The 27447-nt window shown below is 37.1% G+C and overlaps 1 protein-coding gene across 1 annotated transcript; it reads right to left on the reverse strand.

Moving 5' to 3' along the window:
* Nucleotides 1-1411: 1411 nt before the first annotated feature.
* On the reverse strand, nucleotides 1412-27027 carry LOC142150061 (sodium-coupled monocarboxylate transporter 1). The gene is made up of 15 exons (XM_075205308.1): nucleotides 26603-27027; nucleotides 25916-25981; nucleotides 24249-24300; nucleotides 21637-21704; nucleotides 16662-16816; nucleotides 14564-14704; nucleotides 11545-11674; nucleotides 10731-10819; nucleotides 10191-10303; nucleotides 8694-8761; nucleotides 7745-7831; nucleotides 6644-6855; nucleotides 5675-5778; nucleotides 4094-4188; nucleotides 1412-2604 (listed from the first exon to the last, which is right to left on the reverse strand). The coding sequence occupies exons 1-15, from the start codon at nucleotides 26951-26953 to the stop codon at nucleotides 2464-2466; spliced, it is 1872 nt and encodes a 623-aa protein (XP_075061409.1). The 5' UTR covers nucleotides 26954-27027; the 3' UTR covers nucleotides 1412-2463.
* Between the last annotated feature and the right edge of the window lie 420 nt (nucleotides 27028-27447).

The raw sequence follows: 27447 nt of genomic DNA on the forward strand, positions 1-27447 counted from the left end.
GAAGGAGTTGGTACAAGAGGTAAGGGGTTATAAGTAGAGCCAAGGAGCCCAAACCTGGTGAAATTTATCATCCTTATCATGTAGGTGGTATGTAATCTGTTCCATCCGGGCAATGAACCAGATATAAGATCGCAGGGCCGCCATAGTGGGGGGTTCAGCTTGTTTCCAAGACTAAGCTACTAGGCATCTCGCAGCAGCCAGGACATGAGAGGCCAATTTCGCAGACTGTCTATCATCATCAATCAGTGGGTAACAGAGAAGGAAAGACCATGGGTCTTTCCGGACGGGGCACGGGAGGAGGGAGGAGAGGAGGGTCCTAACCCGATCCCAAAAGGAGGATATTTTAGGACAGGACCACCAAATATGTAAAAAGGAGCCCGTCTGGCCACAACCCCGCCAACATAATGGAGAGCTAGAGGGGAACATTTTAGTGAGTTTATCAGGTGTGTAGTACCATCTATAGTATACTTTATATGCGTTCTCCTTCACCAAAGTGGAAATAGAGCTGGTGGCAACTTGGTCCCTTATGGTTTCCCAATAGTCCTCCTCAGGGGGGGGCCCAGATCTCTCTCCCACTCCCTCTCATGCCTACCCCCCGGGGGCAGGAGTACATTGAGAATCAGGCTGTAGATAGAAGAGATCATGCCCCTACCCAAGGGTGAGGAGAGACATAGAGATTCAAAGGAAGACCTAAGAGGGGGGAGAGGAGCCCCCCCAAGGAGAGAGCCCACAAAGTGTCGTAATTGGAAATACTCGTAGAATTTAGGATGGAGACTTGGATATTTAGAACGTAGGCCATCCCAGGAGATAAAGGCCCCTTGAGATAGTAGGTCTCCAACAAATCGAATTCCCGCAGTGACCCAGGGACCATAGAAGGTGGAGGAGAGCCCATGAGAGAAGGCAGGGTTACCCCAAAGAGGTAGGACAGTAAGAGAGGACACTGGTATCTTGAGATGGGGTCGGCAGGTCTCCCATATTGCAGCTGAGAATAGAAGGGTAGGGCATTGGGAAGTGAGGGGAGATCTAATTTGTTTTGTGAGACCCCATATACAGGACAAAATTGGAAAATTAAGATAATCGGATTAGATGTCAACCCATGACAGTGCCGCGGGGGGGGCAAAGGAGGCTACGATCTGGCTCAGATGAGCCGCCCAATAGTAAATTTTCAAATCCGGGAAACCCCTACCACCCCCTCTGGTGGGTCTCTTTAAGAGAGCCAACTTAATCCTGGGAGACCGGCCGTTCCAGATAAACCTTGAGAGACATTTTTGGATAGATGCCAGATCCGAAAGGGGAACTCGGACAGGAAGGGTCTGGAAATAATAGAGGAGGTTCATCTTGACATCTTGAGGTTCATCTTGATCCTACCCAGCCACGAAATGATCAGTGAGCGCCAGGAGAGCAATTCAGATTTGAGCAAAGAGGGCCGGGTAGTTCTCTCGGTAGAGGGAGTCATAGGAGTCGGTAATGAAGATACCTAAGTATTTAATTTTCTTTCTCTGCCACCGAAAGTTAAAGCGGGAGGTGAGTACCAGTCCTTCAGGGGAGGGAATATTAAGGAGGAGAGCTTCCGATTTTGTAATATTGATCTTGTACCCTGAGAGTTGGCCATAATGATGTAGTATGCTAAAGAGTCCAGGGAGAGACTTCTCAGGTTGCAGGAGAGTCAGAAGGACATCGTCCGCAAAGAGAGAGAGCTCACTCGCCAAATTCCCCGTCCGCACACCCTTTATGTTCGGGCAGGCCCGGATTGAGTCGTTGTAAGTAACTTTTGAATGGAAAATACCCCTTATTTGTAAATCAGCAAAAAGCATCCCACAATATATGTCATTTTAATAAAATATAAACAATTGACACTGTGACCACTGTTTTTATCATTTTTGGAATAATTTAAATATCTGCAAGAATAATTGTTTACCTAGATACATGATTTTTTCTCCATTCATGAAACCACCACATCAGCTCATCACCCTAAAAGGCTTATTAATGGAGCATTACAAAGGCTTAACTGTACTTGATCTACAAAGGTACAAGCACAACAAGAATCAATTCATATTTTATTTATAAAACAAACTGAGTGGCGACGAACCACTATAACAAAGATATAAATGTGCAGGTTTCAGTTTGCAAAATGTATTATACTGTACATAGAGCAAGTCCAAAGGTTATTTATGTAGGTGTCTTCCCTGAGACAATCTGTGTGCAATCACAGCAGCATTCCTGTTTGTTTACATTTTCTGTATATGAAGTCACTACACTGTGAATTTCTTTTTTTATAAATTTCATATATACATATTATGAGGGCAAGAGGGCAAGTGTAACACTACGTAAGATATCCGGAGTTCAGTGTGCTCTTGATGATTTCCCCAACCCGGCTTCATAAGAACCATATTAGACAATCAGTCCATTTCTGTTCTCTCTTCTTCATATTAAACACACTTTACAACAGAGTTCTGTCAAGTATTATGCATGAATTCCATTCATTTTCTCATTTTTGTCCGTGCTGTACATTTCCATATTAGTAAAAGCAGGGTTGTCTGTCCCTTTATCTGCATAACTATCAGCATCATAAGGCTTCACATTCAATACTTCAACTTTCTCCTTCTGCAAAAAAGGTGACATAAGTAACATTAATAAAACATAAATCACGATACATAAAGATAAGCAAGTGTGCATTACACTATGTAAAATCTCATACTGCAATATTCACATTTAAAGAAAACAAAAAAACGTTTTTGTGTATATTTTACCTACTCCTAAATATCACCAGTACAAGCATGTATACTCTTTCAGTGTATGTAGTTGATATTAACTCATGTTCAGAACATCTGAATAGGCAAACATGGTCATGTGTTTTGCTCATGGCTTGACCATGCTCTAAAGTTCAGCTGCAAATTCTAGCTCTACACTTGCCCCTGCAATGGCTCATTTTTGTAGAGAAGAATATAAACATTATGGTTATGGTAGGATTTTTCGGCACTTATAATGCCGACACACTTTACACAGACGAAAAAATAATGATTACTATACCAGCGACAACCTCCAAATATCGACTTACCATATAAGAGACAGGCACTATTTTCGGCATTTTTAATTACCTCCACATCTAAAAAGCGACTTTCTTAAATATCTACAGTGACAAATCATATCATTTCTAATGGTCAGTGTGAAAACGACACTTTTAAAACGGCAATGGCTGGACCCACTCATTGGATTACATTATACAGGCGGTGGGTCCACCAATTGCCGCTTTAAAAGTGCCGTTTTCACGCTGACCATTAAAAGTGGTGTGATTTGTCACTGTAGATATTTGAGAAAGTCACTATTTGGAGGTTGTAACTGGAATAGTAATTGTTATTTTTTCGTCGGTGTAAAGTGTGTCGGCATTGTAAGTGCCAATGAAATGACTACCACCGAAATATTACAAGTATCAAAACACAATTACCTAGAGGGCTTATAATCCATCCGAAATGGATGCTATTTAAAGTGTTTATGCATGTTCCTTTTCCAATGCTTCTATTGGCTGAGGGTGCACAGGTAACAAAGGCTTGTCAATATGGTCCCACCTTGTTAACTATTACCAGATATAGTCATCACACTATTGTAATCAGTTCTTGTGATTGGTTTCAAACTGATTACTAAGTACTCAGAGTTCAGTACATAGTACAACCTTTAGCATTGTATAACCACTCAATCTGCTAAATCAAGTTGGATTCCTCGTGAGAGCAGTGCGGGTCTGACGTATACAGTTCTTTTGGGTTTTTTTCCTACTGGACATGTTAAATCTTTATATTTTCACCATATCGAAAAAAAAGTATATCCCTTTAAACATTTACATTGCCATAAGTACATATTCATATTTTTCCTCATACTTCGCAAATCAGGTATATATTCTTTACCATAACCGTACATTTTGGAATTGTAACCACTAGCAAACTTTAAGATTCTGTAATTTTTCTAGTACAACTTGAATAAAAACATATTTGTTTTGATTTTTATTTGCTGCCTTGGGTTACAGCACCTATTTTGCATAGTTACTTTTACACCACTTTTCAGAAACATCCCCTACAATATGTCTTATCACCATACTTACATCTTTGCCCCAACAGGAAAGGAACGGAAGCTTAAGGTAAGAGAAGTCTTGGGATGTTAAAAGAAAGTCCCGGCTTATATTTTGTTTTAAACCTCCTGTAAGACAATAATATATTCATTGTGTAAACAGTTAGCAAATAAATACAAATACTAAACCAGTTGCACAAAATACAGATCATATTCATAATTATTATCTTTTCATAGTGCAGATTCTTTATGTATATGAATTTCTTGTTAAATAAGAGCAGAAATGTACATACAAAGCTGTGCAAGAAATACATGTTTAACATTGGCCACCATATTATCAACTATGATTTTTGCATAAAAATGTGTAAAACATATTTTTTATTATAACATTCCAATGCAATTGTGGGATGTAAAATAAGTATACAACTCACTTTTATCTAATTGTAAAAAAAATCTGGTTCAAAATAATTGATAGAAATAGCCCTTTGCATTTGACTACAGAGTAAAATTATTTTGACAATGACTTTCACTTCACATTAATGTATACAGAAAATAAGGTGACTTGTATTTGTTGAAAAGCTAGCTACTATTTTTTCACAGTATATGGAATACACAAGTTTATTTATTCATTTTTTATTTTTAACTAACTTTTATTAGGTTTTGTCCAAAATTAGAAGTTAAAGTATATAGCACATATGTTGTGTCAGTGTTTTTATACATCACAGATTATGGGGATGGGGTGCAAGACAAGGCAACATTGACACAGGGTTGTTTAAATAGAGGAAAAATGGACATTTGTCTTGGACCTAACAGTATAGGGGGCTCTTTGTTAGACTATATTGACCTCCGGTTGTCATGGGAAGACAATAGACTCCTTATTTCAGAGAGGAGAGTCTTCTCTTCCATTTGAGTCATTTGGCCAATGCAATATTAATATCTTGGGCCAATTAAAAAAGATGAAAAAAAGAATGTCAAACTGAACTGTTACCTGATAGTAATAATTCTTACCTTTACATAGTCCTAACATCATCCTAATTTATAAGTCTGAATATTTAATCACATATCTAGTATTAGACAATAGACATAAGGGTCCAATAATGTGACATTTGCCTTGTGTCCACTAATGACTTAATGGGACAACAGAAGCACACAGCACAAAGCAGTGCTTGTTAGCTCAAAACAATCTTTCTTTTTGCCTCAGATTATCTATTTTCCTTAAAGTTCAATTGCAATTCATTAATATGGAGTCTACTGCATCTGGCAGGTTAACTAAAATGTAATTCCTTCAAAAGTATGTCCGGCCATTAAAACAATATAAATCACATTGCATGTACACAAATGTGGTTTAGGTGCTATTACTACCAGTCACACATGTACGGGTCCCATAAACTCATAAGTGGGCTGCTCTGATAAACAAAGGTAAGCATAAAAATTATGGCAGAAGTATTATTTTTATGATTAATAATTAGCTGAGGATGTATAAAAAATGGCTACTACCAGATAGGCACAAATAATCAAACTTGATGCACTAAACCCTTACACCTAAAATCTAAAACAGTACACATGTAACAGTATTATCTAAAGTATTTAAACTGTAAAGTAGAATGTGTCTTACCAGTTAACAGACTGACTATTATTCCCACAACAACAGCAATGATGGTACCAATGGTACTGAAGTACAAATAGGACATTGAGTACCAATTGTCAGCCAGGGCAGGTCTGGGGAAAAAGTAATAATTCATAATAAATATTTAACAAGATCAGACTCATAGGTCCATAAGATACTATGGGCCTGAGTCATTAAAGCAAAAAAGGAGTAAATGTTCTCTGGGTCAAACCATGTTTCAATGCAAGGGGTGCAAATTAGTTTATTATTTTGCGGATAAGTTAAATACTGGTTGTTTTTTCATCTAACACACAAATACTTAATAACTTAATTATTAGACTGAAATTTAATGTTGATCAAGGACATGCTCTACCCCAGCTATAAATCTGTCCCCACATTTTAAATTTACCTCCCCCTCCAATGCAACATGGTTTTGCCCAGGTGCAAATGGTACTCCTTTTTTATGCTTTGCTCTCCTTAATGACTCGGGCTCTATATGTACAAGTACATATAGTACCTGGAAGACACCATAATGCAACCAAACTACACCAAGTCTGTTCAATATCAGTAACACACCAGTCATTGTACATATAAATACACACGATACACAAGTACACTGACATCAGGCCTACATAATGCCTGTCTTCCACTGTTCAGCAGTAGTTCCCCATTGGAGCCATATAACTGTGCATCACCACCTGTTGTGTAAAGGTGTTTCCAAATCAAATAAAGAAGGAAGTGTTGGCATTTATTTATTTGTACTTATTTACTTATTTGTGCTTATTTATTAAGTAAACTTTCAGTTCAATTAAGATTAATTAAGACTAATCCATTTTCCTAAACCTCTAATCCTTTTGATGGGCCCGTCCCTTTTTATAAGCCTAAGCAATGTAATATATGCTTCCCTATTTCTCAATGTCTCATTCCATTTTATAAAAGTTCATGTCATGCATCACCAGGTCTGGGTAGAAGACATACCTTTCACTGACTTGTGCTTCTGTAACTATGGTTGTCATTGTGGGAAGGGCAGTTGTTATTAAAGTCCAGTTGGAGTCCATAGTGCTGAAATTGCAGCCCTGTGTAGACAGGATTTTGGGTAAAGTTCTTATTGGAAGAGGTGAGTAAATCTGAGATCCAATCCCAACCCATAATGAAACAGTAAATCCGACCAGGAGACCGACCACAGCACCCTGCAATACAAAAAAGTATTTTATATATCAATTTCATATTAGTGTCTCATAATATTTCTCAGGACATATCATAATGTTGAAAAGGAGTGAGATAACTGTCTTATGTTACCCCTCTAGTATGGTTGTTAAACATAGTCTTTTAAACCAGCTTTATGGTATTTATATAAAATTAAGAAGCTTGTCTTGATGTTAATCAAAAAATGTCAGTGTGAACTGATCATAATAATATTACCACATTTTGAAGAGCCAGTATTAACTGCAATAAAGCACAATTTTTCTTGTATTTTAAAAGTTAAACTAATAAACAAAAGATAAATGACAAAAGATAATGCTGCCAGACTTTTTTATGCATAACTCATACTATAACCTTGTAATAAAACAGAAATGTGCATGTGCTGTGTAAGCTTTAACGTTTAGATAACCCAAGCAATGTTTTGCACATGATGCACTTGTTACAATAAATGTGATGTATAGATTATGTAAAGAGCAGATTATGGTGTGATGTGAGTTAAAAAATATAGGAAAGTGAAATAGATATATATTGAAAGGGGCAAATATGATGATGTGGTGGTGATAAAGATGGATCAGGGAAATGTACGCAAAGGTTAAAGGTAAAATCTCAGAAAAGGGTGGAATGGGCAGAATTTATAGGAGTTAATAGGCGCAGGGGGCAGTGTACTTATCAGAAGAAATGTTAAAACAGAGTATGTAAGTAAATAACATCGCAATTAATGCATATTTATCTGTATACTAACATACCCAAATGTACAACGTTGACAAAATCAGAACCTTATTACTGACAGAGGTGCCTGAATGGGGTCTTAGTTATTGAGCAGACTTCATTAGTATATCCCTATGCCACTTAACACATTCATACATTCGTACTTACTATTGAGTTTGCAAAGGGAAAGATGATTCCTAGAGAAAAAAGCCCCAGCAATGGGCCTCCAACCATACCAAATATGGAGAGAGCCGCCTGTAAACATACAAATGCCATTATTGTTGATAGTAGAGGAAGTTCCTACAATTTAGTTCATAATAGAGTTTGTATTGTGTAAATTAAAACAAGTATTTACAGCACATATTACTGGTACAATTTTCGTTTTAATGACTTTCTCATGACCTCTATATCAGAATAATTCCTATTGAGCATAAAGGACAACACAATGCATTGGCCCTGATTCATTAAGGAAAGGAAAGCAAAAAAAAAAAACAGTTTTGCACCTTGGCAAAACCATGTTGCATTGGAGGGGGATGTAACTTTAAAATATGATGGTAGATTTATAGTTGGAATACAGCATGTCCTAGATCAACTTTAAATTTCAGTGTACAAATAAAGTTATCAAAGTATTTGTGTGCTACATGAAAAAAAACAGCCAGTATGTGCAAAGTAATAAACTAATTTGCACCACTTGCATTGTAACATGGTTTTGTCCAGGAGAAAACTTACTGCTATTTTTTCCTTACTTTCCTTACTGAATCAGGCCAGTCGTTAAGGGGCTTTAGGATTAGTGCTTAAACTAATTGTATGTCTATGGACAAAGTTTGCATGTGTGGCTATCTTATTATTCACACTCTACTTGTATATATATTTATTTCAATATTACAAATAAATTAAATAAGCCAATCGGAATAAAAAAAACAAACTGAAAAATATATTAAATGTTAGCCTCTGAAAACCATGCAACTTTCTTTTTTTTTGCAATATGTATGCTGCTTAAAGCATAGGTCTTCAATGTGTATTTATGTGATAAAGAAAATGTTATTCTGGACAAGTACTATTAGAAGTCATACATATGCTGCTTTCCAGTGTCATTATATAAATGATAAACCATTACCTGTAATAAGCCACCCATCATGGATGCCAAGCCGGCCATGGCGATACAAACACCACCGTACAGGAGACCTGAGAGAGTGCACAAATGACCAATAAGCTTGTTAATGTCACATGCTTTCAATGCTGTAAATACAGTATTGGATATACAGGTGTTAGACTCTGAATTATGAAATAACAAAGGAATATATTTCATTTTCTCAATTTGACAGTCACCTCAGTTCCCAGTTATTTGAATCATACAGGGTTTCTAGTGCAATAACTGATGAATTTTCTTTTCTTGCTCTGTATTATATTTACTCTACATATGTCCTATTGCAATATGGTTTGAAAAATACATTATATGCATGAAAAAAAAGTCTATGCTGACCATTTGCACATTTCACCAATCTTGATGTAAAAAGCTGTTACAAAAAGGGAATTTATTTTTTAGGTTACAGAAACACAGACTTCTTTGTAAAACAAATATCTATAAGAAAGATGCACTTGGAATCTGTTCCAGCTCATCTGATATGCAATAAATTCCATTTATTTATTTATTTATTTATTTTTGGGGGGGGGGGTTCCAGAAAAGTTACACATTGACACTAGGGGTTCTATGTAAATGTTACAAAGTAACTTTGGGTCCTAAATGAAAAAGGCTTGGGCACCACTGATTTATGAAATAAAATCATACAATTTTTTTCATGCTATATAAGATTTTAATTAGTTCTGCATTTACCATACAGGTAAAATAAGCAAATGTCTATGGCAGCGCTGTTCAAGGGACGGCATATAGAACAATTTTTTAAATTATTATTTTATTGCCCCTTTACCAGCCACTAATTTTTCCCACTAAAATAATGGATGTGGCGGTTGTAAATGGACAACTTCTTAGGTGCACAATTACTCAGTTAGTACCTCATTTAGAGTCGGACGCAAAGTCCGTGTAAGAAATGTAGGAGTGGGAGTGTGCCGCAGCTTGATAGGATATTACGAGTGGCAAGCAACCCCAGTTCCGTCCCACTCGTAATACCCTATCGAGCTGCGAGAAGTTCCTGCAGCTAGCTAACTGCTTGTGCCACCTAATTCCTGCCGCACAGCTTTAGCCCTTTTTGACGTGTATTGCGTCTGCGCCTCACTGCGACTAGGATGTATTTACATGTTCACGCCTTCACAATTCCTAGTTCCTCTCTTTCTCTCGTAGTGAGTCGCAAGTCGTCGCAAGTGTTAATCGCGTCCAAGATGCAGGCGGATTTGGTGTTTTCTGCACATGCGTGATAGTGTTTTTTTTTGGATGCACCTAAAATGGACTTTGCGTTCGACTCTAAATGAGGTCCTTAGAGTGTACTCACTCACAATGACTACAACAGTGTCAACTCTAAATACTTAGTTGATGTATCATGCACTTATTGTTGTTTATTATATACAATAATATCCTTCCATACACAGCACATATTGCAGGTGATAGCACTGTTTTAGTACAGTATATTACAGTGTATCATATCAAGTGTCATCGTACTTGTTCCTTTGGAAATCCACGACAGTTTGGTTTCACTGAGAGACTTGAAGTAAGGTTTGATGAGATCTTCGACAGTAACAGCAGCCAAAGCATTTATACTGGATGATACAGTACTGGAACACACAATAAATATTACCATTAGTATTATATTTAGTTACTCTTCACGATAAACATTCAACTTTGTTTTACTTTAATAATTGTGTGAATTGCCCTTCCAATATTTTCTGCCATGGCATGAACTTCTAGGTCATTTAACTGCTATAATTAAACAGTTTGCCAAATAACAATCCACATATGAGCAGAACCTGGTTATTCATTATTCAAGAGGCATCTAGAGGCATGGTAATGTGACTTAAAAATTAAACATTTTCTAGGAGTTCATAGAGATATTATGCAAAACTGAGTGATAAATGCATTTCACAATAATAACACCTTCTGTTATCAGTTTTGTACTAAGGAAACAAATGAGTACAAAAATAAAAACAGTAAAAACCTGCATACATAAGGTAAGTTAGGTAATGAATGAATGGAAAGCTTTACCTTAAGGTTCCACTGTATGCACATGCCACAAACAGTCCCGGAAGTCCTGGATAGTCCCGCAAAATGTCAAGTGCCAGGTATGGCATCAGCTAAAATTAAGTAAAATAATATATCATTTAAATGTTATCACAGCAATTGTACATTTGTATGAATATACTTCACCTAGCCAATTAAAATAAAATATGACAAGATATATTTTATGATTTAATACTATTTCTCTTTGGCCACATAATAAGCTAGGAAAAATATATATAAAGGAACAGCAATGAACGTTGTGAGGGGCGGATCTAGAAAAGTACTGTACCCGGGGCGATTTCGGGGGGGGGGGGGGGTGTTAGGCCCCGTCCCTTTCTAAAATCTTAGGCTGCCGACGGCTGCACACTATGTGCAGGTCCGTCCAGCCGTGACAGGCAGGGACAGTGTGCTGCCCGGCTGCTCTGATTGTGTTTTAAACACAGTCAGAGCAGCCGGGCAGCACACTGTCCCTGCCTGTCACGGCTGGACGGACCTGCACATACTGTGCAGCCGTCGGCAGCAAGTGTCTGCTAGGGGGGGGGGGGGGCGATCGCCCCTATCGCCCCCCCCCTGGATCCACCACTGGCTCTGTCCTGCTTCAGGGTACTGTTGGCATAATCATAAACTTCAATTCTATCATTTCATTTCTTTTGACTATTGATGAGATACTTTACAAAGTTGGGTATTTTTACTATTAAATATGTTTTATATATAGTTATGACATCTAGCTAATGAGTGACCTAAAGAAAATATATGTTATTGTTTCAGTGCAGCCTAGCTTTAGATGAATGTTTCTTACCTGGTCTGGTGCTGTTACAAACTTGGCAGACCAAGGGTCACAGTCTTTATATATTGAATACATAGCCAATCCACTTAGGACTGCACAGGATAGAATCGCCCAGAGTCCTACTAGATTCACATACAAAGACCTACACATACATAAAGACATATGCTAATTAATGCAGAGTAATAAAGTCATCATAAATTTCATATTTAATATAAAGTTAAATAAACCAAGCCTTGGCTATTTTCAGTTTGAGATATAAGAAAACAGCTTTAGTGAAACTCTCTGAAAATACTAATTTTTCACCCTAATCTACACATAGGAGGGCATTTACTGAAGGTAAAACAGACGTTCTACTGTGCAAATACAGCTTTGTGCAACTGTGGCTACATTTTAACCAGGATACATATATTTATGGAGCAGAATGGACACATTTATGGAGAAAAAAAGTTTGCAGAGGCAGAACGCAGGAGTTGGGTGGGATGAATGCATTCCCACTGAAGTACCGAAGAGGTGCATCGTTGCCCCTTCTTTATAGAGCAGTGCAGTAACTAGGTTTAATTTTGTGGAGCAAGATTATGGTAATGAGATAAAGGGGTGCAGATGGCGTATTTGCAAGGGTGATACCTGCTATGCATGGCCATTCCCCTTTGCAAAAGTCCCAATAAAAACTACCAACCAGCACACCAGGAACAATCAAAGCAAAATTAGTCAAAGGGGTTTCCTGGGAATTACATTTACCACCGTTTAATCCCAACCGACCAGAGTGGGAAAATGCTTGGGATTGGCAGGCACGGAAGAAGAGTAACGGGGACCCCCAACTTTGTTTATTTCACTTTGACTGTACAGTAAAGTGTGGTGGCTTTCATTTGGACTGTAACAGACGCAGAAAGATTTTATTTTGTATATTTAATAAAGCAGTGAACAAGGGTTTCGTGGTATCTTGTATTAAAGTTTATTGGCCTCTGTCTGTGCTAGTATTCACTATGCAAAGGAGAGAAAACTGCATAGGCTGCTTAGCATTGAGGCTGGTTGAGGATTTGTGAGAGGGTGTTATTTATTTATTTATTTATTTTATTATACAGGGTGCATTACATTGGGACAGATTTATTACAGGGTCTTCAGCAGAGAAGAACGTTTTAAGGTATACTCTCAGCGATGTAATAAATGTTTCACACACAAAAGTGCCACATTTAATATAGACAACCCCCATGACTCTTTATGCTCATGGTTTACTAAAGTCATAAACAAGTAGTGTAGTATTTTAGAAAAAAAATGTTATTACACTGAAAGAGTAGGAGGTTGGACTTTTATATGACACAGAGCACGTCCTAAACATGTTTTTCCTCTCCATACATAGAGGTACACATGTACTTGATAAACGGTGCTTACCAGTGTGGAGAGGAACTCTGGAGGACAATCTAATGTGGTCAAGGTGGAATATGGAGGTGCAACCTTGCAAAATCAAGGTGTCTGGCTGTGTACATTGTGTGACTTTGAAAAAGTTGTTCATAATGTTCACAGCAATAACTCCAAGTTAATTGCTGAATGTCATTACAGGTTGTCCTCCTTTAGGTGCATGTACAATAGTTTGGAATGTATTGAATATATATTTATCATACAGTGTGCACCTACAATGTATTGAGGTTTATCTCTTAGCATAGTTTAGTAACAGAAACATTAGTCATTTGCCAACAGCAAGCATTCAAAGGACAGTTGACCTTATAAAGGATGATAGGAAATGGTATTATTGTTACTGAGGGAGAGGGGGCTCTGCTTCCTGACCTTAACTCTATCTCCCAACCCCCAGAATTTTCACTTATAGAGTCCCAACCAGTTACAGAACCAAAAGTTTCTGGGTCTCAGTAAATATAGTGATTTCCCTATGGCAGTTAATTACCTCCTTGATAAGGTGAATTAGTGTTGTTATATTGTTGTGTTCTTACCCCAGTAAGTACCCCTCCCCCTTTTATACTGTGTCTTTCCCGTACAACCTTCTCTTTTTGCTTTCTGTATCCCTTAAGTTTTGAAAATTAATAAAAATACTATTGAAGTTAAAATGGTATTATTCAAATGATGTAGCTAGGCAACATAATAATAACAGGAACATTATAACCCATTTATATGTTAGATCTACAAATCTTTATTTAAACAAAATTTAAATATATATTTTACTTTAATCAGTAAAATATTTTTTTTCCCCAATTTGCTGTCCATGTAACACACTTGTTCTTTGTTACAACCTAACTTAAACAATTTATAATGTGCTATTGAGCTTTGTGATCTATTTTCATTAGAACATTAACATGTATTTTGATGAATGTCCTCCATTGTTAGAAGCATAATGAGCCAATTTTAAGTTCTGTGTAAAACTTGTTCTTGTTCTTATTCGTGTGATTTCAAAAACACCTCTACAAAGTGATATAACAGGTTCTAGCCTTTCAAAGTGTTGCATTACAAAAAATATTATAGCAGATTTCAGATGTAAAATATTCTAATGTAAATGTTTGCAAATAAAGGAAGCCTTACATTTTACAGGATGCTCGAGCTAAAGTATTTTCTATAATTTCAAACAGGACTTTTTATCTACTGGATGGAAACATGCAGTAATGACATAAATGTGACAAAGTAAAGCTGAGGTTATCAAGGTTATAAGAGGTGTATCATTTTAACTCAATGAACTCATTGAGAACTAGTATGCATGTATCCTTAATCATTGCTGTAAAGGTCACTGAGTGATGTACATATACAGTAAGTGTAAGATGTAGTGCTGATTCATGGCATATCTTGTACAGCAGACATTACAAAATATGTCTTGTCTTCCTAATTACAGGTGCAGGCTGAATACATAAATCACAGCTAAGATGTTGCAAGACTACACTTTCTCAGCCTGTGGTTGTCAGCTGTGTCCTCTCTCCTAAAACATATTGTGCAATGTTATGATATTAAAGAGCTCATTATCCTCATAGAATAATGACTCGGTTGTGCTGCCTTATTATTGGAATATATTTTCATAGCAGAACATAATACTTACAATTTAGCTTGGAATATGTTTTTGCAAGCAATATATCGCTGCACTTGTGACTGATTGACACCATAGATCCCAGTCCAAGTAAAGGTTCCTCCAATAACAATGGTCCAAAATGAGTGTCGCTGAAGTGGGTTTGGATTAAAGCTAGATAAAGATAAAAATAATAAAAATCAGAAAATCACCAATAATATAGAGATAAGTATAAGAATGGTTTTGAATGTAAAATAGAAATAAAGCTATTGTAGTTCACCGAGACACAATTATAAAAAACATTTGGAGACAATTTATATCCTACCGTTCATTTCAATCTAACAATAGTTTAATAGATGCGACTGGTGAAATTACGAATATTTGAATATTGTATGTACACAACAAGTAGTATAAGTAGAGTTTTCAAGGCCCAGGAGCTAATTCACCAAAGTTTGTGCTGAGAAATGGTTTAGGACATCCCAGATTATCACAAGATATATACAGAAAGGTATATAACAGCATGGGACATCATATGTTATAGTATAACAATGTATAACACCCATTGAAATGTAATAATGTGCTATAACTTAAAATATCAATACTTTTTTAAGAAAACGTGATGAGTCGCCAAGTAGTTCCATAACTCACAAAAAGGTACGTAGTATTAATGCATATATATAGTCACAGAATTCTTAGGTAATATCATATAATATCTAATATTCTTTTATTCTTTCCCTGTTGGTTTATTTTCCAATGAAACATGCTAAAAGTGTGTTCCTACTACTAATTATGTAAAATAACATTTACTAATGTGCAACATCCCACTAACTTGTGACAATTAGGCTAACTCGACCTACTATATACATATATATATATATATATATATATATATATATATATATATATATAGAGATAGATATCTATCTATCTATACATGTATATATATATATATATATATATATATATATATATATATATATTTATATATATATATGGTTGAGTATATATATCTATATATATATATATATATATATATATATAAATGTATATGTATGCTGTATACAGTATATATTCAAACACAGTATATTCAATGAACTCCGAACTCTCGTACGTCCTGTCGTGTATTTTGCTGCACTCCGTGTGAATCCCCATAGAGTTACTCACACTCAACTGCGCTACTGACATGTATTACCTCATCTATTTGTTATTTGCTTCTGTATCCAGCGCTACGGAACCTGTGGCACCATATAAATAAATAAATAATAATAACTCTACATTCACTTGTAGAGTCTGGCTGAATAAACAGGTTTTAAAAAAGATTGTGCATACTATTAAGCAACTGTGACGCATATTGATCCAACGTGCTGTGAATGGTCCAAGCTTGCGCAAAATTAGGACTTTCATTAGTGTTACTTACTTCTCAACCCTGTTGTGATATTATATTTCTGTGTTTATAACTGTCTTTTTATCCATGCAGATAGATACTTGCACTGCCCTATCTGTTTATGAAATTAACCACTTGTATTTCTTCTGCTTCTTTCTCACGTGTGCAAAGACCACATTTTTGCATATTTAAATAAATAAATAAATAAGTAATTTTGTTGTGACCAGAAAGAGATTGCTCCCATAAGTGTCTGAGGACAAGTATACACATGCCGGAATACTTGCAGCTAGCAAGTGTGTGCATGATATTTACATAGTTATTTACAGTGTTTAGTGAAATATTTTTTAATTACACTGAGATTCTAAAAGAAATAATATTTTTTTTATCATTAACAAAAAGTAATTTTACTGAATTAATTGATAGATTAAAAAAAAGTTTGTAAACTTCATTAAAACTAGCACATAGCACATCATTATATTAATGTTGATATAAAAGAAATATAAAAGTTAATACTTTTGGATGTACATAAATAAATAATATTTTAACAATTATTTACAAAACATTTGTTAATTATGAATTTAATTTAGCCCTGCTCACTTTTAACGAATACATTTGAAAACTGACTTTCATGTCGGTAATACTGTACATTCTTTACTTGCTTATGAATTCCTTGTTAAAGGAAAAATCTTTAAATCATGCATTAAAATACATAAGCGCTTTGTGGAGTAAGCCAATAAATCTACTTACTCCCAAAAATTCAGCCTATCTCCATAGTAAGAATCATTCAATATGGGGGCAATTCCACCTTGGACCACCACAGCTCGAATAATCACCGAAGAAAATCCAGCAACCATGATCCCAACCTGGAATACATCTGTCCACACGACCGCTTTAAGTCCACCCTGTAACATATATCACAGAAAGAAATAGATGTAAAGTTTTATTCTGCAACATATGCTGTGATGCTCCCAACAGTACACAAAATGCTGAGATTATTAAATGTTTAAGAAGAATACATGTTTCGTGATGGCATTCCCCATGACAATATGTACAGACATATAGCAAGCATCAACACACCATACTGTCATTCAAATAGACTATCAAAATGTAACTTAGCGCACTTTGCTAGAAAGATAACACAATCTCTAACAGCCAAGGTCATCAGCCTATGCAAAAATAATGAAAAGTATTAACATTGACATCTTTGTAATTTACCATTTTTTCCAGTATCACACAGCAGATATTTGTGGTGCAAAGAATTATGTTGAGAAGTAGAAATGAAGCGATTTACACTCCCTGGAGAATTGGGAGAATTCCAGTGTATGGAATATAAAGAAGTCAAGAAATGGCATATATATAGTCTTACAACCGTTCTGGCACTGGTAATTTTGATTAAGACTTGTTATATAAACTGGCATTATCAGTTGCTTGGCCTCTGACTACTCTAATCTTCATCCTCACTTCTGTTCTTTGCACACTTGGTACATAGCAGCATTGCCTGATTTGACTATTTATATTTCACATCCTGTAATTTTTACAATGCATTCACTGGTGCAAAAACACAATATTTTTTTGCACTTGAGAATAGTGCAATTTTCTATTGAGGTGTACAAATACCTAGGCAATACATTTAGACCACTAAATACAAAGTAAAACAAAAGAAACAATGCCTGTGCCAGTGGCAATGAAGCAAAGAAAAGTGCTTGTGCATTTTAATCCTCTTCCAACTTTTTTAGAATTTTTAAAATCTCTTGTTGGCAAACTATTCTCAGTAGTGCACAATGCAACGCAATCTACGGGGTAGATGTACTAAAGTTTCAAAAAAGGAAAATAATCTGATTGATTGCAATGGGCAACATCTCCACTTTTTCTATTTAAATGCTTTAGTAAAACTACCTTTATGTTTGCAGACTCTGGTGACATAGCTACATAAAATAAAATTACATTGGGCAACATATTTTCAGAAACTACTTCCAAAGTTGTATCTAGTGGTCAGGGCCTGAACAGCCAATAGGCTGACCAGGCTGCAGCCTGGGGCACTGGAGCCAGGGGGACGCAGCGTCGTTGAGATGTTTTGTTTTGGTTTTTTTTCTAAATGTTGCATCCGGAGTTGTCCGGACCGCCCCTGGTCTAAAGGAGCGGTCCCGACTGCCTGTCATGTGTCACTAGCACATGACAGGCAGTCTGGCAGCAATCGCTGCTAGCTGCCTGTCATACACAGCGCTGAAGAGAGGACTCCACAGCAGGTAAGTCCGTACTAATGTCTCAGGGGGAGGGGCAGCAGATGGGCAGGTGAGGTAGCTAAAGGGGCAGGTGAGATGGCTAAAGGGGGCAGGTGAGGTAGCTGAAGGGGGCAGGTGAGGTGGCTAAAGGGGGCAGATGAGCAGGCTAAAGGGGGCAGGTGAGCAGGCTAAAGGGGGCAGGTGAGCAGGCTAAAGGGGGCAGGTGAGGTGGCTAAAGGGGGCAGGTGAGATGGCTAAAGGGGGCAGGTGAGGTAGCTGAAGGGGGCAGGTGAGGTGGCTAAAGGGGGCAGGTGAGCAGGTTAAAGAGGGCAGGTGAGGTGGCTGAAGGGGGCAGGTGAGGTGGCTGAAGGGGGCAGGTGAGCAGGCTGAAGGGGGCAGGTGAGGTAGCAGGAGGGGGGGCGCTATGGCTGAAATAGCCTAGGGCAGACGGAACCCTTAATCGGGCCCTGCTAGTGGTGATGATGAGGAGATAATAGTCATGAAAGTAAATGTAACTGCCATTAGCAGTCACGTGATAAGTGTGAAAATATTCTGCCTGCCACACCAATGGCATCTGAGAAGCATCCTGCCATCTTGACCCAAAAAACAAAACCATTGTGCTGCACAGGAAAGTGGACTTTATCATAGACTAATTAAAATAAAGCTATAAAAAGTACCTCAGCTGATAGCTCACCATCATCTACAACTTTACAGGCACCATGAAATTTACCAATTCAAGAAATAATAGCCATACATTATCTATAAAGTCAGTTACCATATTTTTCAGCGTGGCATGTATAGTATGGCAAATGGGTCAAGTGCATAGTATGTGCACAAATAGTCAGTGTAGTTTGTCAGGGAGTAGAGCTTGGAACGTCAGCTCTGATCCAACATATATAAAGGCATCATAGCCTCCTTTGGGGGAAATAAGTAAGACCTGACAAACCAGATGTCAGTTCTAAAGATAAAAATAAACATGCTAATTGTAGATCCCAATGGCCAGGGTCAAAATATGGCTTTTACTGCTCACTGAATGATTCTGAGGATTCCAAAAAAGGTCAAGACACGTGTTCTTCTGATTATCATCATCATCATTGTGACTAAAAATACAATTTAAGGATTGTCATGCAACCTTAGAATTACTCAGTTTGGGCAAAAAAATCACATATAGTTAATGAAAATTCTTGCTTGCATAAACTGATAAATTAAACACTGGTTGTCCTCCACTTAAGTAAAGATTGGAAAAGTTACCTCTGACAATAGTTTAGATATTGTTGCCACTTTGTGGTCAGGGCAAATTAAATACCACACATCCCATGTAGATATGGGAACAATATTAGCAATGTCAAGAAAGATATGAACAACATTGAAGTGATAGTGGCAGAGAAAGTCTAAGCAAAGTTACAGGACAGCAGGAAACACTCTAAGAGGTCCGTTGGCAGATAGCTGCATGAAATGTCTCCGCACCTTTTCATCTGCAGATTTACAATAAACTACACAGGACCATTTAGTGATAAAACCTAAATCAAACTAGCAGTTCAAGACTCTTTGCCATGTCACTAGAAAATTACTGGATTCCACTGAGGCAACTAACTTGCCTTGTCCCCACAATTACATCCTGCTGCCTAAGTGTTGGCTGGGGCTCCGCGGACTGAGCACAAGTCACCACCCCACACCACTGGCAACAGACAGCACACACTAGCGTTTAATCCTGACCACCACATCGGGCTTCCTCCCTTTTCCTAAGAGCTCCACTACTACTAGGGTCACTATCAGGTGAAGCAGTAGTTGTCCCAGACCAGAAACATCTGTGGTTGACACCCCCACACTGAGCGCTCATCGCCCCAGAGATTTAAATTAAACACCCCTTCCTCATTGGTGAGTTACTTCTAATCCTTTTTTCTTAGCACTGTCCCTCAGTTACCAGTAGGAACCCACTTTTATGGTTCTCTGTGTTCCAGATTCACTTCTACAATGATCTCTCTGTCACTATTACTTGCTTTTCTCTCATTTTATCCCTGCTTTGATTTTTCTCCATTATTTCTCTTTATTTCTTTCCTGCCAGGCTGGAAACTGTGATTCGTCCACTCTCTGTTACTGTTACCTTACTCAAACTCAGACTAACACTCCCAACATTCCCTCTGGCTCCAAATGCTTACTCCCAGTGTGCTTTGGTCTGATTGGCCCTGCCAGGAGAGGCATAATCAGCTAGTCTTCTGATTGGTGCCTGTCAGTATTTAGAGACATGTTAATCCTAATTAATTTCATTATGTACATAGGAGTATTATACACGAGCTATGGATAAATTGGCAGATTGAAGCTTTGTTTAAGGTGCCTAATACCGAAGCACTGGCCCTATAGGTCTAGAAAGTCAACATTTGCTAGAACCTGTGCCTGTTCACCATTGTAAGACTGAATGTTTGCAGCAGCCAAAGGTAGTGTAACAGCAAATGCTAAGCTTATATTGGCTCCAACACTATATGACCTGTTTCTCTGATCTCACCGCTAGCAGTGGCTTGGGGGAGCATCTGTCTGAAGGCCAAGGTGGCTACCATTCAGTCTCCTTCCCATTCTTATACAAAAATAAAATAAATGTATTTGAAAAAAAGAAAAGAAAATTAACTTAAACCAATATCTGAAGAAACATTATAAAAGGTAAACTAACAAATGAAATACAAAACTTCCTAAAAATACAAAAAAACACAAATCAACCCACCTCTCTAAATACAAATAAAACTGAACATTAAATAAAAATCACAGAAAAACTAAAAAAAATTTACTTTTGAGCACACTTCTTAGATTTTCCTTGCTGTGGTGTGCTTACTTGTTGCTCCCACAAGGCAATCCTATGCAGCCACCTAGGGAGCCAGGATTTAGGGCTCGTTTAAAACACTGAATGAGTTACATAATATCACTCATTCAGTGTCTTCAGCTTCACAGTGGTGCTCCCTCACTATAGCCCACCAATTATATGGAGGGCCAGCAGCTAACAGCTAACGGCTCTGGGGTATGATGTCACAGTACAGCCACACTCCCAAGAATAGAAGGGGCACCAAACAATGGTGCTCCTAGGACTACCGGGGAGCATGCATCGGCCCTGCTCGCACAGATATTGTAGGTGCATGATAGGATATAGACCGATTAAATTGCAAATGGGTTGACAAATAAGATTGAATCGAAGCAAATTGCGATACACAAGCAGAATAAAAATGAATAATAGTTCTGTGATTCACTAATTTTGAGAGTAAATTCAGCAAATTGTGTCAATCAGATTTTCTGAGGCTTCGTATAACCTTATTGAGAAAAGAAGGAAAAAGCTGCAACTTATTTTAATCAGTATGAACAGAATGTCTGATATCACTGCATATGTGACAAAGATAAACAGAGATAAAAAGTAAAAGAAATTCATATGTATATGGGAGAGAGCGTATGTGTGTTTTAACACGATTTTAACTGTTATCCTGTATAAAGAAAATTTGGGAGATAAAAAGATTACTAACCAATGTGCAGTAGAAAGTACAGACTACTCCAGTGGCCACAACTGCACCCCACAAATGAAATCCAGTCACTGAAATAGATACAAAGATTGAATAAAATTATAATCAGACAAATACATAAAACCTTGAAGTTTAGTAAATAGCATTAAAATACTGTTAGGAAATTATTCTTAGTTAATCAATAGAGGTACAGGTATAAACGAGGAATTAATGTAGCACAAATCCCCAATGAGACTGTGAAATTTGATGAATTGTCTGGTTGCATAATAGAAAGGAAATCTGTGTTGTCATGTTTGGTACACACTGCTGAATGCTTAGCCCAATCTATAGTAGTCATAGTCTCTGCGAAGGTAGACCTCTCAAATTACTGAGACCACAGAGTCTGAATGATAACAGTTCTGGGTGGCAGTACCGTGGGCACAAAGGGCATGGCCACAAGACAGGCAGAGAAGACTTCTGAAACAGTGGGAGAGCTCCATATATCTTGGATGCAAGTGCAAGTCTAATTCCTCCACTGGGTACAGCAGTGGGGGTTCTTGCAACCCCTGAAAAACTAGATCTGATTTTTGATGGAGTAGAAAAACCACTTTAATCAGGTAGTATAATAGCTGCGGTCAAAGTCACCCTAATAAACCACCAAAGGAGGAAGGAGAGATATATGGATATGTTGTAAGGAGGTTTTTGAACTGTTAAATTGGTCCTTAACACCATGATATTATCCGATAAGAAGTGGAGACAAAACAAGTACAGACGTGATGAGATGGGTTTAAGGAGAGGGCATTAGGGAGATTACAGCTGACTCAAGTTATGAAACTGTTTGGTGTTAGGGTTGAGTTCCAAAAATATATTTTTTAAGTTTAAGTACAGGAACATAGTAAACAGCATCACAGCAACAACAGGTTAACAAATAATAAAACAGCAGTCGGGATGGTCAGACTACATTAGAAGCCCTTAGCCAGGAAGAGAATAATACAGAGCTTACAAGCAGCACTCCATCCTCTCAGCAGTAGATACCTCTAATTAGAAAGCTAGGTCTTATAAAGGGTATAAGACCATCCAGTGAGAGGATGGAGTGAATCTTAAGTTTTGACCTTCACATTATTCATTACAGATCATTAATCTTAGATGGAACGGTGGGGAATAGGTGACCTGGAGGAAATGAGTATAAATAATTGCATTTCTAGATGTGAAAAAGGTGTCTATGTCGTGCATGAACATAATGGGCCTGATTTGTCATGGAACGTATCTACCGTTTTTTGTGCGTATAGCACGCGAAATAAATCTGCACATGCCCAGAACTGGACCATACGCAACTAAACGCAGTTCATCTTCATACGTGTGGGACACTTACTATAGCCTACGATTTATGGGAGGGAATGGGGCAGGGAAGGGGCTGTAGTCTATGTACAGTAATGGTGCGCCAATCTCACGCGCACGCAGCCACGTCTGATTCAAGCTTTAGACATGACAACGTTACTTGTTTTTCTGCCGTATCTCTTGCCCCACCTACAGGGCTAGTCCTGATTACTAGTGATGACAGTCTCGTAATCCTGCGATTACATGTGTCTGTAATCAGGAGCAACTGTAAAATGTGTTTTATGTTCAGTAGACATTAAGATCATTCTAATAAATGTGTTTCATGTGGATAAAATAATGCAAAAAACAATTTTTTTTTGCTTTACACCGTGTTGTCATTAACACTTATATTATTAACATCATTAAAAGCATATATATTGGAAACCAGAGAAGAAAAGAATGTTCAAAGTGGGGCACTCTGTGAACAATTGATAATGTCTTTGACATCATTAAAACTTAATGTTTATTAATTTCATTAAAATAAGTTCCTATTTGATACAGATCAATTTGTAGCGAAATATTAAAAACAATAGAAGTGAAGAAAATAAAGAGTGAAAATAAGTGTAAATAAAAATCGGTGGAAATACCACCAGCCTTGCTATGTGATTTCATATATAATCAAATAAAATATTGTGATTGATAATACACATTTATTACGTTTCTTATTTATGAAAGACAATGATATACATGTGTCAGGTCTAAGTATGTTTTGCTACAACTTTGATCTGCATCAAATGGGAACTTATTTGAAATTAATAAAGTATTAAGTTTTAATGATATCAAAGACTTTATCAATTGTTCAGAGAGTGCCCCACTTTGAACATTCTTTTCTTCTCTGGTTTCCAATCAAGGAAAGTATAGCAAAAAAATTGAGTAACTTTTCACCTTGGCAAAACCATGTTGCATTGGAGGAGGAGGTAGATTTAAAATGTAGGGTCAGATTTACAATTGGGGAAATGCATGTCCTAAATCAACTTCAAATGTCATTGTAAAAATAAAGCTATCAAGTATTTGTGTCCTACATGAAAAAACTGTCAGTGTTTTCCTTTTGTGTAATATAATAAACTAATTTGCACCCCTTGTAACATGCTTTTGTCTTACTCATTTTTTGCCTTACTTTCCTTAATGAATCAGGCCCAGTATGCATGCCTTGTTGAATCAGGCACATTATTACTAATGTCTAAGCACTGGTTATAAGGATATAATTTACTATATATATATATATATATATATATATATATATATATATTCTTTCTTACCTTGATTCAGTGCCAGAGCTGGCGCATAAATAACAATTCCAGTATATAAGATCTACACAAGAAAAACATACAGGAGCATTAATACATAAGTACAAATATTTTATACTGAAAAAGCAATCATCAAAAATAATAAACAAAAAGATCTGAAGCTACCATAAAACATGCCAATAAACTGATAACTGCTTTTTAAATAGATAGTCTTAATACATGCATTTTATATGTGTCAGAGAATTGACTAGGTTTCTAGTTTTTCAAATCTACAGTTTAACGTACATCGCTGTGTAATATATACTTATAAAAAAAAGCATAATAATAAAAAGTATAATTATGTTAATAAATTTTGATTTTGATAAACAAAAGATGTCCCATTGAGACAAGTGGTCAAATTCTGATTGCCACCCTGAAAGTGGTGTAAAAATTTGGCATTATTAATGACTTAAAAGGCCATGTAAAGTACAAAAATTTTACAAATAAGTACAATGATTTCAAACTCATTAGAATATCTCATTCAAAAAATCAAATCTTGTTTTTGAATTTATGTGTGTGTTATGTGCATTATTTAGTCTATTCAACTTTTTATATACAGCGCCCTTTTTTTTCATTCCTTCAGGAATAATGAGCTTATATGTCTGCATTGACTCTTTCACGTGCTCTAATTGACGTCTGACTCTGCAGTTGACAGAACAATAAGTGCATGACTTAATAATTTGTATTTACATAGCTTTCCACCTGAATGTGAAAGTACCTAAAGCTGGGTACACACTACAGAATTTTCCACCAACTTTTTATGCCGATCGATTTTACATGCGATCGATGGTCCGATTGCTCAGTCCATGGACTGCATACATAATAGCCTTGTTTTAGACGATAAAGGGAAGAGCGGATGTCCCTTTAGCGACTTTTTACAACCATGTTGTCATGAGCAATGATTGCAACTTTGCACACACTGAAGCATGGATCGGTCGGAAGTTTATACACACTACACAACGGAAACGAGATTGGAATGAAAATATTTAATGGTACGACCAACCAAATGAGGCGACAATCGTCCATTTGGGCAGACTTTCGACCATCGTGTCACTACACACACTGACCAGACTTTTGAACGAGCGGTCGTATGTCGGCTGATTTAGCCGATTATTGGACAAAAACCCTGTAGTGTGTACCTAGCTTAAGGCCTGTAGATTATCTTATAATGTCACTTACTGGGAAGCATGTTTGAGCAAGCCTAAAGTTAATTATCACTAATATGTGGCCACTGGCCAGTATCATGTTATCCATCATCTATTATGAATTACCTTATCTCTTACCATGTTTATCCTCAATGCCCACTAATTATTGCACCTTTTGTTATAGGTAGAAAGTGCATAGAGGTTTAATTATCATTGTAACATACTATATAAATAGATGATGATGATGATGATGATGATGATAATGTGCTTTTGGTTTCAATAATAAGCACAATTATGATAGTCAAATTGTATACTGTTATGTTTTAAATCTTCCTATGCAGCAACTACTGTCCTAGCAACTTTCCAGTACATACTATGTACAAGCTGATAGCACTACCAGTGAGCGCCAGTTTACTCCATAGTGGGAACATTCACAAGCTTGTATAAGCATCTGTTCATAGTAACAATATGAATATAGTGATAAATATTACATACCGTTTGTATAATGAACAGGACAGTTCCAATGAGTCGCACTGGTTTGTTAAATCTTAGTTCAAGGTACTGTAAATATAATAATAATATCATGAGTTGCTAAATTAATACACAACAAAAAAATCCTGATGCAAATATCCTATAAATATATATTTGATTGAGTGGAGAGAAAGGTAAAGATAGTATATAATCAAAGAGATTATGAAAGTCTGTTTTCAAAATACATCATCAAAACAAACATTTTAAACTGTGAAATGAGAGTCAACATTATTTAGCAGTTATTTTCCAGAAATATAATTGGTAGTAGTAATGTGTAATCTTTATATTTACCGAACAGGAAAACATTAACTAGATAGTTATGAAGTTATTCGTGAACTTGCAATAAGAGCTTCCTTGTCCATCCTAGCGGCGATAATTTTGTCTTACAGGTTAAGCATGTGCCTGCTTAGGGGGTAACTATCACTCACCCGTAATATATAACATTTAATTTTCATATACTGTTACATTTTTTGTACGCTTTACATATACCTATGCAATATAATTACTTTTTACAGTATCCATCATTACAACATAGGACTCAATGCGGGGCATTTCGTTGCCAGATTTGGGATACACTCCTTTGCTGAGCCCGTTACTCTGGGTCAACAAGTAGCTGTCGCAGAGGCAACGCTGCCCATTGTTTTACTGTACCTCATATGTGCTGGTGATGCCCAATCTGTAGAACACCGGCAAGAAGACCTCGGATGATATCACCACCACAAGGGTGTAAGTGATGGCAAATATGCTGAACATGGCACCAAACCTGTATATCTCTGCGGGGGTGCCCAGCACTGTGACAGCGGACATGAAGCTGGCAGTGAGTGAAAGAGCCACTGGGACTGCAGTCATGCTCCTGCCCCCCATCAGGAAATCTTTAGAGGTTTTTTGTCCACCACCTGCGAAGGCATAGTAGATCCCAATAACCGCAGAGATCACCAGCATCAGGGCAAATACCAAGTAGTCCCACACAGTAAAGGAGCCGATGTCCCCGGGGGTGGCCATCGTAACTGAGACCTGGCTGTTAGTGTGACTGTCCACAAGGAGAGACAGGTGGGTAACAGAGAGATGATAAGCAGGTAGAAGCCAGCAGCAGAGATCACAGATTGTGGGTTGTACCTGAGCTACCTCTGTCCTGTTATATGCAAATTAGGTGAAACGGGTGCTCAGTAGTAAATAGCAGAGTACAAGGAGTGCCCAAGGACTGGCAAGGTGTAGCAGTGATTGTGCTTCAGGTCAAGATAATAAGATCTTATTAGTTCAAGATAATATTGATTCAGGTGTAACTAGACTACAAATGTATATGTGTGTGTGCCGTTGGGATGTGTGAAACAAAAAAGAACTAGTTGGCAGTGTGATACTGTACTTCCCTTATACTAAGATGCTAGTTGAAGATTGACAATGATACATTGCAAAATGTAAAATCAGTGTGTTAGAGAGGTAGAAAGTAATGGGTAACAGATTAGATGTATGCAAAGTGATGACTCTAGTGCAAAGAA

This window comes from Mixophyes fleayi, chromosome 4 (genome assembly GCF_038048845.1).
Source record: "Mixophyes fleayi isolate aMixFle1 chromosome 4, aMixFle1.hap1, whole genome shotgun sequence".
Lineage (NCBI taxonomy): Eukaryota > Metazoa > Chordata > Amphibia > Anura > Limnodynastidae > Mixophyes > Mixophyes fleayi.